The 13,771-nt window shown below is 52.3% G+C and overlaps 1 protein-coding gene across 12 annotated transcripts in view; it reads right to left on the bottom strand.

Moving 5' to 3' along the window:
• Positions 1-13,771, bottom strand: part of DENND1A (DENN domain containing 1A) — a 496,583-nt gene that overhangs the window by 24,337 nt on the left and 458,475 nt on the right. For 8 of the 12 annotated variants that reach the window (XM_037036474.1, XM_037036477.1, XM_037036473.1 and 5 more), the window contains one exon: positions 885-944. The exons of the other annotated variants lie outside the window; for them this stretch is intronic. In XM_037036474.1, coding sequence (XP_036892369.1) covers positions 885-944 — 60 coding nt within the window. The remainder of the gene's footprint in view (positions 1-884; positions 945-13,771) is intronic. 12 annotated transcript variants of the gene reach the window in all.

Raw genomic sequence — 13,771 nt, forward strand, 5'->3', positions numbered from 1 at the left:
ATGCTGGTGCCCCAAAGATTAAAAACAGCCAGCTCAGACTGGCCACCTGCACCCCATGGCCTCCACACTTTCCACAAGAGGACTTGGACACGTGCACTGGAGGGGGGCGCTGGACACCCACTGGGGGGAAACCCTGATCACACGGGTGGGAGCCTGCCTCCTTTGCTCGGCTGCAGCGGTGGCTGCTGGGAACAGCAGACTTTTCTCTTGGTACATGGCCCTCATCGAATGGTCCTGGCATGTTTCCGCTTGAAAGGAACCTGCTAAAGTTATTAGGCCTTGGCACGGCCAAAGTCTGAACTTATAAGGCAAATGACTTCACCACGGCTAAATTTAGGACCCACACATTATTTTTCCATGGCATTCCCCTAAAAACTCCAATGGGTCTCCTTCTCTTGCCTAACCCTTTGCCAGGTGTTGCTGGGTTTGTCGCATGTCATCGTGTGGGGACCCAAGCTCCATGTGAGGCCCGCCAGAGGAGGAACACCAAATGAACTGCCAAACCCCGATCTGGTGGAACGGAGACCCCTGCTGCCAGACTTTGTGAGAAGAGGTGGTTGGAGCAAGGCTTGGAAGCTCATGGGCTAAAACCATGGCTCAGCCTAGGAGATCTGCTCCAATGCAGCACGCACGGCAAGCACACCACACGACCCCCACGACCTCCAGCTCTGATCTGCAAGTCCCTGAACTGCTTCACAAAAAGGAGAGAGAAGCCCAGAAAACGCAAGTCTGAGTTCATGCCACGCAGAGAGGGAAGCTGGAAACCCCAATCCCCCGTTTTCTTTTGCAAGGCAGCTGAGTTCAAACTCTAGAGGAGGTTTAGTCAGGCGGGGACAGCGGCCCAGGCAATGTTAGGAGGGAGGGCAGAACCACTGGCTACTCACGGGCCTCGAGCGCTGTATCTTGGGAGGCGGCGGGCGAGTAGGATGGAGGAGTCTTTGTGGCTGTATTAAAGCGAAACTTAAAACATCAGTACACATGGAGACAGTTTGATGTATTTGCACACACCATTTGCACACATAGCTCAAGAGTAAGGATCCAGTCCCCAAGCCACAGCCCGAGGACCACCCTGGATGCCACCTGCTCCCCACACTCGCATCAGCCAGCGGGGGTCTCTGGGTCCTGCATGTTCCATTCCAGAGACCCTCCCTTCCGCTAATTTCTTCTTTCTAGCCTCACCCCTGCCTGGGTCATCTCCAGCCACTCTCCACACAGGCCAATGGGGATCTTCTGAAGCACAATAAGACGTCACAACCCAGCCTGGAGACCTCTGCTGCCTGCCCCACGCTGCCTGCTCCACCCTGCCTGCCCCGCCCTCGGGTGACGGTGCAACAAAGCTCTCAGCCAGCATGCCAAATTGGCTTCTGCCATGGGGCGTACAGACCCTTCCCACCCATGCTTACCTGTGCAGACCCCCATGGGCTCAGGGTTCTCATGCCTTGTTTCCCGCCTGCCCTCTGGGTGGGGGAGATGATCTGCCTGATCCTGACCTGCCCGGCAAACACTCGACTGTCTTTTAAGACCGTACCCAGGTCAGGCACTCCCTGCTACATGGGACTTACCACGAACAGGCAGTGTCTGCCCATGTCCCATGATCTTTCCTTTGAATAAATTTTATTGTTCATTGACACTGATGAATAAAATTACAGAGGTTTCAAAGTACACGCCTGTAACACATCATCTGTGTGTACAGCATTGTGTGTTCACCACCCAAAGTCAAGTCTCCTTCTGTCACCATATATTTGACCCCACTACCCTTCAAATGTTCAAATCCTTGTGCCTATGAAGAAAATATGTGCTCAGTAAATGTCTGATGAACAAATGTCATTGGTACAAAATGCTTGGCTTTTGACATAAGGATCTGAGTAAAAAACAATACAGCACAGACTTCTTCGCTCTACTTCCAAGCCCTTTATCTCGAGTTAAGCTTTGTCCTTTCCACAGCCTGCCGCTCTGACACCCTGACCAGTGTGGGAGATGGGTGGGCAGAATCAGGAGAAGAAAAGCCCACGGGATGGAGACCCGAGCCCCCAGCAAACCCTGCAGGAGCCTCCAGTGGCTTCCTGCCCACTCAACCACGTGGTTTAGGAAGGGACATCGTTATTTGACAAAGTCTAGGCACGCACTGCCCACTTCAGGAGCTGATGGCCACTTATAAGGAGTCCGAATTAAGACATGCTGTGAGGTCAAAAAACACTGGGTTTCAGAGGGTTAGTTTGAAAAAAAGAATGTAGAATATCTCAGCAACTTTTAATAATGGTTACATGTTGACATGAAAGCATTTTGGATATTTGGGTTAAATATATTAGAATTCCATACGTGACTCGCATGTGTGGCTCTGTGACACTTTGCTGGGACAGTGCTTTAGAGCTTCAGCTGTTTGGAGGGAACTTGCAGAGCACAAACCTGCCTCACTCCTCACTCTCACTCTCTAAGCCCAGCTCCTGAAGGGGAGGGGCTGTGTCTTGGGGCCTGGATCCCTGCATCGGCCTATCAGGGTGGCTGAGGGGAACTGAGAGCTCATCTGGATGGAACGAGCCGGTGGCTTCCCAGATGCTGTGCCATCAGCAGGAACGCGGGCCAGCCCGAGCTCAGTGAGCCTTCTTCAGTTGGAGACCATCCAGGGTGGCGCACGCCACCCCCTGAGCCTCCCAACTCACCAGGAGGAAGGCAGAGGGCAGGTAACAGGAACTGCCCTCCATGGGTGCACAGGCTGCTGCCCCTGCCCAGACGCCTCGCTCTCACATACAGTCCCCCTCCCCATCTGCTCCCCTGCAAGGGGCCCTCTACTCCTCCAGCTCTGTGACCCTTATCACCTACGACCTGGACACTCCCTTCTCGCTGGCAGGGGTGGTAGTGTGGCAGCGTGTTCAGGAGGCAGCCTCTGTAGGCAAATAGTCTCAGACTGAGCTTCCGCCCCCAACTTGCCCTCCAGGTTCCTCTGGGATGGTGGCTTTAACCATCCCAGCCTCGTTGGTACCTGCAGGTAACAGCACTCCCCACCGAGGGGGCTGTTGGGAAGACTCAGTGAGATGATGTTCACATGGACCTCTCACAATCCTGCCAGGACACATCAGCAACAATCACATGCGCAGGTTTCCTTGCCTCCCAGTCCACCCATCTTCCATACTTGTTCCACAGCAGACTTAAAACAAAACAGCACACGCCCTACCACGTCACTTGCCAGCTTAAATCATCTTGGTGGAAGGCTGGCATCTCCCGAAGTGCATTCTGAGAAACACCATTAGGGAGATACACTGTATGAAGGGAGAAAAGGAGGTTTCCAGCCAGACAAGTCTGGGAAACGCTGACACTGTCTTACTCTGTTTGGAGATTCACAATGACTGTTGGCACAGCAAAGGAAGTTGCTGCAACAAAAAATCCACCCTAAACAGGCAAAACACTAATAACTCCTTTTTAAAAAAAACAAAAACAAAAACCTCCTTTTATTAGCATTTATTTGATGCTGAATTTACTCCTGGGCCACAAGTTTCTGTTTCTTCAGTTTCTCCTGGGAGACCTTTTTTTCTGGGCCACCTCCCCTTCTGGTGTGGCTGGGAGAGCCTGTGTGGGTTAATACACCCTCAGGCTCCGTAAATTCTGTGCTGCACCAAGAGCTTTGTTCACCTGGATGTGCTCAATGACAGAGTCTCTGTCTAAACCCTGAAGTTCAGTGTTACTCTTTGCCTTTTTAAGCACATGCAGCAAAAATTCTGCACTCTCTTTGGGCCACTGACCGTGTCCTGCCCCACTCTTTGGCCTGGGCACATCTACCGACTCCACCGTGTAACGATGGGATGGGACATGTGGCTTCTGCACAGTGACATCCTTCGGTACTCAGTGAGTTTTTGGATGTGCAAACCCTTGGTGGCCCAAGCAGCTTCACAAGTGTTCTTATAGTGGACATAAAAATTTGAACCCCTTGGTTTGCATGATTTTGTGGAGTTCCTGGCTCAAATGAATAATGAACATCGTCAGAGGTCACCTCAGGCTGCTTTTGGGAAGAGACTACTTTTTTTTCTTATTCTGTTCCCTGAATTTACTTAAACACAGATTCACTTGCCCTATAACGCTCATTCATAACCCCTTGGAAAATGCCATGTGCAGTGTTCAAAGCCCTCCAGATTCTGGGCTGCCCACAAACCTCTGCAGTTTCATCTCCGGCACAGCCCTCCGGCCACTGTAGCTCCCATGGGCCCGCTAGCCCTGCTCACCCATGAGCTCTCCCAGAACGCCTCATGCATTTGCCTGAAACACCCTCCCATTTCCTTTTGTCTCATCCTTTGTGCTTCTTATTTGGCCTCTGCTGCCTTAAGCACTGCCTCCCCCAGGAGGCCTTCCCTGTCCTTTTCTGCACGGTGGGGGTCAGGTGCACATCCTTTTCTGGCCCAGGTGTATTCAGAGTGCACTGGTTGTAATTATTGGTTCACTAGTCTCATTTCTCTATTTTTCCATGGGTAGAGTATAACACTAGGTACATAATAGGTGCTCAGCAAATGATCTTCGGCTGAAACTTCCTGGCACACAGAGAAACTCAACAAATGTTAGTTTTCCAGATCCCACAATCAACTAATCTTCCTTTGATTGTCATCAGGAAGTGCTGACTCTTTGGCAATTGAATTTATAAATGGTGGGAGGGAAGCATCCCCTTGAACACATCCAACCCAGAAGCCAGCAGGGTACACCTGGGGGACTGAAAGACACCAGGGAAGGGTAATATGGCACAAATGTTCCCGGCATGACTGTGAGGATCCCGCTGCAGGGTGCATGACAGCACTTCCCCAAGGCCAGGTGGGCGTGGATGCGCTGCTACGTGGATGTCCGCCTTCCGGAGGAGGAGCCATCATGGGGCTGCCAGGCCACCCTTCCCAGTACAGAGGGATGGGACGACAGTGCTCTTCCTACTGCTGGATGGGGAGGTGGCTAAATAGGAAGAGCCCTAAAGCAGAAGCAGAGAGCAGAGAGCAGAGAGGCTGAGGCACCTTGGCACAGAAATGCTTATGTGATCCTCAATTCCCTCACTGGATCAAAATGGCTGCACTGACTACTGGTTTTTAAGTGAGTTAAAAAATGCTTGGCCCTGAGCAAGCTGTTGCTAAGGAGAGATCCATCACACGAGTCATCTGGCCCTTCCGGGGTTGGGGCTTCCATGACTGACACAAGCAGCTGCCCTCCTGAAGGTCACGTTTAGTTGGGGGTGGAACGATTCCTCCCGAGCATTTTTTAAAAGATTTTATTTATTTATCTTTAGAGGGGAAGGGAAGGAGAGAGGGTGAGAAATATCAATGTACGGTTGCCTCTCATGCATCCCGAGCTGGGAACTGGCCTGCAACCCAGGCATGTGCCCTGACTGGGAATCGAACCTCGATCCTTTGGTTCACAGGCCCGCGCTCAATCCACTGAGCTACACCGGCCAGGGCTGTCCCGTGTACTTTTAAGGAACAACTATTTGGGCCAGGACACGGGGACTCAGGAGAAGACATATCCTTTATCCTTAAGGAATGTATAGTCTCATGGAATTTAACCTACATCACAGAAAAATAACTTTCTTAGAGTACAAGTATTTGGGCTAAAACACAAGAAATAAACTTTGGGTTGGAAAGACATGGATAGGTTCCCGTCTTGGCTCTGTCATTTTCTAGCTGAGTTCAGTATTGGTTCTGTCGCTTGGGTGGGTTATTGGACCTAAGTCTTGGTCGATTCTTATGTAAAACAGAAAGAACTCCCGAGCCACAAGCCCTGGTGTGAGGATGCTCACGGGAGTGCAGTACAGCTGCACTGTGCTTTCCGGTACTGCTGTGCGGAGCCCTGGCCTGGCACCCTGACGAGGAAACGGGACCATCCAATCCTGTTCTCCCCTTGGACCCACAAGTCTTCCCAGAAAAGCCCTGTGGACGTGAGGACCTTGGTTTTCCAAGGGAGTGCACCGTGAGTCAGGCACCACTGAGGGAGACTGGATTTTAATAGTAATCTCTTCTATTTACATGATGTGTTCCCCTTTCAAAGCATTTCTACTTCTCTTTCTTTTGAGCCTCATATCCCCTGGTGAAGCAAGTTAGAGAATAATTATTCTCCTGCTATAGAGACAGGGAGCAGGAGGTTAAGGGACTATTCGAGGTCACGGAGATAGTCGCAGGAACTAAAATAAGCGGGAATTCTCAGTCATCGTGCTGCCCTTGTCAACCCCCATTCCCAAAGCCATCTGGACTCCTTTCTGACATGGCTTTTCCAGTCCTTGTCCCTTCTGAAGCTGGCCTCTGCTGTTAGAGAAAGGGCTGGCAAGAGAGAATGATGGCCATCTTCCCCTTCCTTACCTGAGCACCTCTTTCTGGTGCTTTCCAGAGGCACATGACTCACTTACCGAACAGTGCAGAATGCTCTACACAGGCACGAGGTACACCCATGCACCGCCCTCACAGTGCTCCCACTCTGAGAGAGGGGATGGAGGGGTCCTGGGTCTGTGGAGGTGCGAAAGAGGGGGTCTTCTACCAGATGGGGGGGTAGGGAATTCTGGTGCCCAGGGCAGGGAAACCACTGTGGTCTGACAAGACTAGAGTGAGGGTGATTCTGCAGACAGGGAGGACCTCCGAGTGGCTGGTGGGGGGCACATAGTACAGGGTCTAAACTGTCTAAGAAGTGTGGGTGTAGGCGGGAGAGACTGCCACGTCCCCGGGGAAGAAGATGGGTGGGAGGAGAATGGGTGGGTGTTTAAGGACATAGCGACCCTCTAGCCACAGAGCCTGCCCAGACTCCACATTCTCAACTCACTACCCCTGGCCAAGCGACCGCTGGAAGATGTGGACACGAGGGTAAGCCTGAAAGTGTGATTGACATGGATGGCCTGGGGAAGGGAGGAACCCTACAGCCTTTGCCTGGCTCTTGGCATTTTTATCCGTCAGCTGCATGGGCCAGGTGAGTATGCTCATTGGATATGAAACCCACATTTATGAGGACAGCATCTGATTTGCCGTTAATTTGTTGATGCAGCAAAACACATCGTTTCCAAAAGGTCAGGAGGGGAAGTCCTGTTGGAATATCAACTTAATTACCTGGGCAGCATGGATGAGCGGGTGCCCTGTATAGGGCTGCTGGATGGAGAGTGCTCGGCTGCCAGGAGCTGACTTGGGGCAGAGCGCAGCGTGTGCAGGGGATGGGGCACCCTACATGGTGGGCGGAGCTTTGTCCCTGGTGCCCGACCAGCAATCTTGCTAGCCCAGGGAATCCTCATGCCAGAATGAGGGTCATCACCCCGTTTCACAGATGAGGGAAGGCAAAGACTTCCCCCAAATCACACAGAGCAGCAGATGACAGGCCTTCAGAAGGGGGTCAAAGAGTTCATCTCGAGGTAACTGCAACCGAGGCAGGGGTCCTGTGATGTATGTAGAAAGGAGCTGGCTCTCTAAGATCCAATGTGGGGATTCACTTGGTTCCCATGAGGTCACACCTTGGACTACCCCTTCCATATCCTTTGAGATCAGAAGCAGCATCCCTGTGTCACTGCTGGGAAAGCAGGCTTGGGTGGGCAGGGGCGGGGAGGACAGGTACTACCTACAACCACACAAGTGAAATGTCCAAGTCAGTGAGGTGACAGACCAGACCCCAACCAGGGACTGTGGTACATGGAAGGAGGAAGAACACAGACACCTGAGGCTACAGGGACCAACCAATTTCACTGAAGGCCAAGCACTGTGCATACAAAGCTTGGGGTGGGGATGCAACCTGCCTGGGGAAGCGGCTGAGGTCCCTGCAGCTTCCCCTTCTGAAGGATGGAAAAGGTGGGGTGCGCTCGAGGGAGGCTAGAGACATGAGAGAGCTGGCCTCGGGGCTGGCCCCAAAGAGGGCCTCAGGTCCTTTGTGTCTGAACGGTGCTCAGAATTGCCCCCTTCCCATCAGACTCCTGTCTAGCTCACACAGAGGAGGCCCCACAACCACGGTGGGGGGAAAGGGGCTGGATAGCTGCTGGGGATGTCTTTGTCCTGGGGACGGGCCCCAACCAGATACACTGTCAGGAATGAAGAGGGTAAAAGAGAAAATTCACAATTAAACTCTGTCACCGTTTAACGAGGAAAGAGTTCACCTGGTTAATTTTCCTGGCTAGTAGCCACATCAATGCTCTGACCTGGGCATGAAGCAGCCCCGGCTGGGAGAGGAAGACAAAGCTTTCTGTGGTTTCACAAAGGGCCTCCGGGCCGGGAGCAAGGCTCCTCTAACTCCTCGGGACTGGAAAGCTGCTATTATGCAAGGTATGGAAATAAAAGAGGGCTTCTTTTGATATGCCTCCAAAAAGGAGTGTATTGAAGCCATATTTGTGTGGAGTGTCTCCTTTGAAATGCCCAACTAGCTCTCTCAGGCACAGCTCTCGCCTGTCCCGACTCCTGTCATTATCTCCAATCCTCTCCGTCCACCTTCGGCAGAGCTGATCCTGCTTGTTGGGGAGGATCAAATGCTTGCCTCTGTTTCCGAGTTCCAGCAAGGACAGCTGGGGAGCGGCGGGCGCTGGTGTCCCACAGTACTTGCTCTGTGCCAACAGCACTGGGCAGGGCCCTGGGCCCTCAAAGGGGACCCTGGGATCCTCAGAGGTAACATCTACAGAGGTAAGTAGGTAAGCATCTACAGAGGTAACTCGAAGCTTCAGGCTATTATGTGGAGGGATGCTCCTTGCACAATCCTCCACAGGATGAACTTGTACATGATGGCTGAGGAAGAAGTCTCCATCCTGCCCACGTGGGGTGAGAAGGAGATGTTTCTTCACAGGAGAGGGAGGCTGGAAGGGGCCCTCATCTTGGAGCACCCTTGATGGGGTGGGTGTTACTCAGAATATCTCAGTCAGCTCTGGAGAGAGGCTCTACTGTGACCCACGTTCTACAGAAGGGGAGATGGCAGCCCCTCGCTCAGATTTGTACAGCATGGCGAGGAAGCCAGAGGGGGTGGCCTTCTGTCTGCAGTTGTTAGAGTCTAAGGAGAGGGGTCAACGTGCCCTGAGACTTGCTGTCCAGTGGCACCGTCTGTGAGGGGGTGTTCAGGACCGAGGTGGCTCTTGGGCCTGTAAGCTAGGGTCTTTGGAGAGGGTGAGGGCGTGCTTAGGATTCTGTCGCATCCACATGTCACCTCGAGAGGCCATTCTCTCAGGCTGGACCTGGCACTTTCTCTGCAGCGAGTGCCAAGCTGAAGGAGACGCAGGCTGGGGCCGAAGAGCAGCGCGTTCCTCCCCGATGTTGACAGGAGTAGTATTTTGTAGTGGTGCTGGTTAATTTGTAGTGGCATTTGTGTTTGAAGCCTTGTCAAGATCCCTGATTACTTCCCGTGCAAGGAGCTCGGCTGACGGGGAAGTTCACATGCTGAACAAAAGCAGCGAGGCAGCTGTGAGAGAAGGCTGCAGGGGGCTGGGTGACCCCAGCCGCTTGGGGGACAGAGGCGGGGGAGGTAGGAGGGCCAGCAGTGGAGTGGGGGAGGGAATTCTTTTGTTTTTAGTCAGGTGCAGCTGCTGGGTCTGAATAGGTGGCATCCCATTGGTGGCCCGAGGTCGGGCACCAGATGCGGCTGGTGGCCGGACAGGGGCAGGGAGCTTTGCTGACGCATGCCATTCTCTGCCCAGACAAGGGGAGGAGGAGGGTGTGCATTGCTGCTACCTACACTAGGGTAGTCATCTGGGATGCCATCAAAGGTGCCTGGGTGACATTCCCAGGAGGTGGGGGATATGAGAAGGGGCTTCCAGATGTTGGGCGAGATGCTCTCCCTCTGATGCCAGCAGAGGCTACTGTTTTCTGGCACTTACTACTATGTACCAGGCCCTGTGCTAGGAACATGACAGGCCAGATCTCTCGTGATCTTAACAACCCAGCAGCTAAGGTACAATCCCCATTTGGCAGGTGAAAAACTGAGGCTGACTTGCCCAGGCCTCACAGTTCACAGGTGGCCGAGCCTGGATCCAAGCCCACGGGTATCTGACCCCAAAGAAGCCCACACCTGTTCCATCAGCACACAAATCGCAGACCCAAAACACAAACAGGAGAAGGAAGGTGCTGAAATCTATTGCCTCAAGACTTGGGGTGCTCCCTCTTCCTGGGGAGTTCTCCTCCTACAGCCTCTGAACTTTCTCTGTCCATTCCGACCACACAGAAACGGCTGTCTTTGCAGCAGCCCGCACTCCAGCAAGCTGCATCCTGACTCAGTGAGGGTTTGCTCAGTGCATTTCAGGGCCAGGGCCAGCTCAGCAAAACCAAGGCTAATTTATCATCTCTGGGATGATGTCTACCCCAACCATTACGGCACCAAGAAATTAAAGTAAGAATCTTCCCCTGATTTTGCAGTTGTGCAGACAGGATCGCACAGCCACCTCTGGAAAGGGAGTCCAGGGATTACGACAGCCTTCACATTGTTCTCTCTGCCACCAGGGTCCCAGGGGCTGCCTGTATCCTGAGGTGCTGACCCGGCCCTGCAGATAGTCCTCAGCAGGCAGGCCACTTAAGATTAGCACCCACAGACCCATGCCCCACCCGCCACAAGCAGCTGTTTCAGTCCCGCCTCCCAAACACCCTGCCCTGCCCCTACAACACACGTGCTTGTCCTGGGTGCCCTCCCTTGCACTCGCCTGCCTGACGAACCCCGCTCAGCTCTCACACCTCTGTCCCTTCCCTGGAAGCCAGCCCCTCTCTTCCTGGCTCGACAGAGCTGGGCTTCATTCTTCTGTTTCTCCCCTAATATTATGGGCTCCTTGATGGCGGCACTGTGTCTACTTCACATCTGGACCTTTGGCTCTGAGCACAAGACCAGCACTTGGTAAGTGCAAAGTAAACGCTGGCCCAAGACTGGGGAGCTAACATCAAATTATCGGTAGGGCCACTGCCCAGCATTTGGCTAATCCAGGCCAACTAGTCCTTGCCCCTGTCACTCGAGTCACTGTGTCCACGAGGATGGCAACTTTTGTGGCATGCTTTGATTAGGAAAAACCTCCAACCTAGGGGTGTTCTGGTCTAACAGGTTGAGGCCCAGGGCTATCCCAAAAAGCAAGAGATTTTTTAAGTGGAATGCAAAAGTGGGAAACAACAGGAAACTTAGATGTGAAATATCCCAAAATTTCCCCAGTGTGTCTGTTAAAGAAAGAGAGTCAGGTTCACTAGACAGAGGGTTTTTTTTTCTTCTCGTGGAACAAATGGATGGAGAACCTGGTTTTAAAATTCCTGGACCCTGGAATACATTTCTATCTGTGTCAAAGTCTATCCTCCGCCGCCTCAGCAGAGTTTAAAATCCTAGCTAATAGGTTAACAACTGTTTTTCTTCAGCTTCAAATGAAGAATATCAGAAGGTTGGGGGAATATGCAGCTCTCCAATTTGTACGGACTGCACACAGCTCCCTGCAATGTGTGTTTGACAGGACTGACATTTTGTACCGCTGTGAGATGGGAAAACGTGTGACATTTTTATTCATGGTGGCGTACGCCCTTGTAATGATCAGCTCTGGTCGATGTGCTTACCGCAGCAGCCCCGGAGCCCTCGGAGAACAAACAGGAACCCAAGGTGCCAGCAGTTCGACTGCCTTATTAAACACCGCCAGGATCCTAACGAAGACCAACTGCTGGAAAATCTCACTGTCAAATCCTCAAGGACATTGTCAGTGCACAGCTAACTGCATATATTTTTCATTTAAAATACTGAAATCCAGCATTGTGCCATTACAACAGAGGGGAGGGGCGCTCACTCCAGCGGCCATTCTGTCAGCTGCCTCTTCAGAGCTCCAGATGTTACAGCCAGATGCCCAGTGGGGTTCAGAGCTCAGAAAGGGGCGGCCGAGACAGGACCCAACTCTCTGAAAATGCAGCCCTGCCTTCAGGGTGAAAGGCTGAAAGTTACAGGGTTCTGGTAAGAGTCACTTGGAAAGTCAACCCACTGGTTCCCTGCTGAAGCCAAAGCAAATCTACATAATCAGAAAACCAGCCCCACCCATCAGCCAGCCATCTTCCTGCAGGTACAACGTATTACATCCTGCAACTTGGTGCTAATCAGCCTTCTGCTTGGCGGCAGACCTTAAGACATCTGTAGGAACACACGGCCACAGTGAGTTCCACACCTTGGCAGAAATGCTGCGTGTCAGGGTGCCCACCTGCAATCTCACCACTTGCCTCAACTCAAAGGCCTCAAGGTCAGTGGGCAGGAGGACCCCCTTCCCTTCAGCGGTCATATCTAATGCTGATGCACACAGATGGATGGAAGCCAATCAGTTGGCAGGCCCTCGGAGCTTTTGGTGGTTGCTATACCAGGTGATTTGGTTACGGCTGCATATACTAACATACTAATATATTTATCTTGTAAATATGTATTTATACAGAGCCTCTATTTCCATACTCTAGCCCTGGTGCACCAAGACACATTCTGCTATTTATTTATGGGGTCCTTGGTATAACAGGCTGAGCTAGCAACACCTGTGGGTGGTTCTTGCAGGTTTGCAACAAACCGTAAGTGGTTGGCTAAACAACTGGATGTTCTCCATCCATCACAGGCAGAGGCTTGCATTTCAATGGTCTGCCCGTAAACTTGGTTTTGCATAATACTGTACATCATCCTCAGCAGAATTGACCTGGGAGGCTATACTTCTGGCAACCTGGAGATTGGGAGCCATACCATTCCACACCCTGGGATGGGGGTGAGGAGTGGAGTAAGTTCTGGGTTCCCTGGTTAAAGAACCCAGAGAGAATACAAAAAGGAGGGAGGCTGGCAGAGAGCCTTGGGGCAAAAGCTGGACAGTGAGGGTGGAGGTCACTGGACCCAATTTCCTCAGAGCTGGCCATTCTGTCCCTCAGCAGAGCCCTTCCCCCTGAGTTGCAAGGGGAGGTGGCCACCTGCCCTGTGCACCTGAGTGGCACCTCAGATCTCATTGGAGCATGCCAGCTTGGAGAAGAGACATGCAGCCCATGTCCAGCCTCCTGCCATTCACAGTGAACATCTATAGCTCCCACGGATGGCATCCAGCACCTCACCGAATTCTGTCCATTCGTCTCCTGGATCTCTTTCCAGTTTTCCACTCATCTTCACCTCCATCAGCAGCATCTGAGGTCAGGCTCCCACTAGCTCCTGCTTGAACTTTAGCTGCATCGTTAGCGGTCTTCCTGCCTCACCTGGTGGGGGACCGGGAGGAAGTGATCCCAAATACCACTCCCTCGAAAATCCTCCCTCGCTGGCTCTTTGACACTCATAAGATGTTTCCAGCTCCCCCAAGGCCTCGCCCATTGCCCACCTCCACAGTCCAGCCCCTGGACCTCACCAGCTGCCTCCTGGCTTCTTGCTTCTCTACTCTAGTCTGAAGAGACAGACTGTCCTACACTTTACACATCATTCTCTTTACCTGGAATGCCCCACGTCTCTGGCTCTGCCTGATAGACAACTTATCCGTCCGAAATCCAGATCTCAGACCCTCTGAGAAGCCTTCCCTGGCTCCCCCAGACACCCATAGGGCTCCTCCAGCCACTGTATTTACGTCTACTAGCCTTTCTCTTTCCATATGATTGGTTAACTGTCTCTCCCAGACAACAAGTGCCACGATGGCAGGACCATATCTCATTTCTCTGTGACCTTGGGGTCTTGGTCAGGGCCTGGGACCTGACATGCCTCATTATGTGTTGAATACAGGAATTAACGAGGGCATAAAAGAATGACTGAGAGTTTCTCCCTGCTTAAAAACTCCAAGACTTCAGGATTTTTAATCACCAAGATAGGAGAGGGGAAGAAGAATTCTTAGCTGGTCTCATGGTTTGGACAATGGAAGGTGTTTGGTAGA

This window comes from Sturnira hondurensis, unplaced genomic scaffold (assembly GCF_014824575.4).
Source record: "Sturnira hondurensis isolate 20B ecotype Veracruz unplaced genomic scaffold, ASM1482457v3 Scaffold0022908, whole genome shotgun sequence".
Lineage (NCBI taxonomy): Eukaryota > Metazoa > Chordata > Mammalia > Chiroptera > Phyllostomidae > Sturnira > Sturnira hondurensis.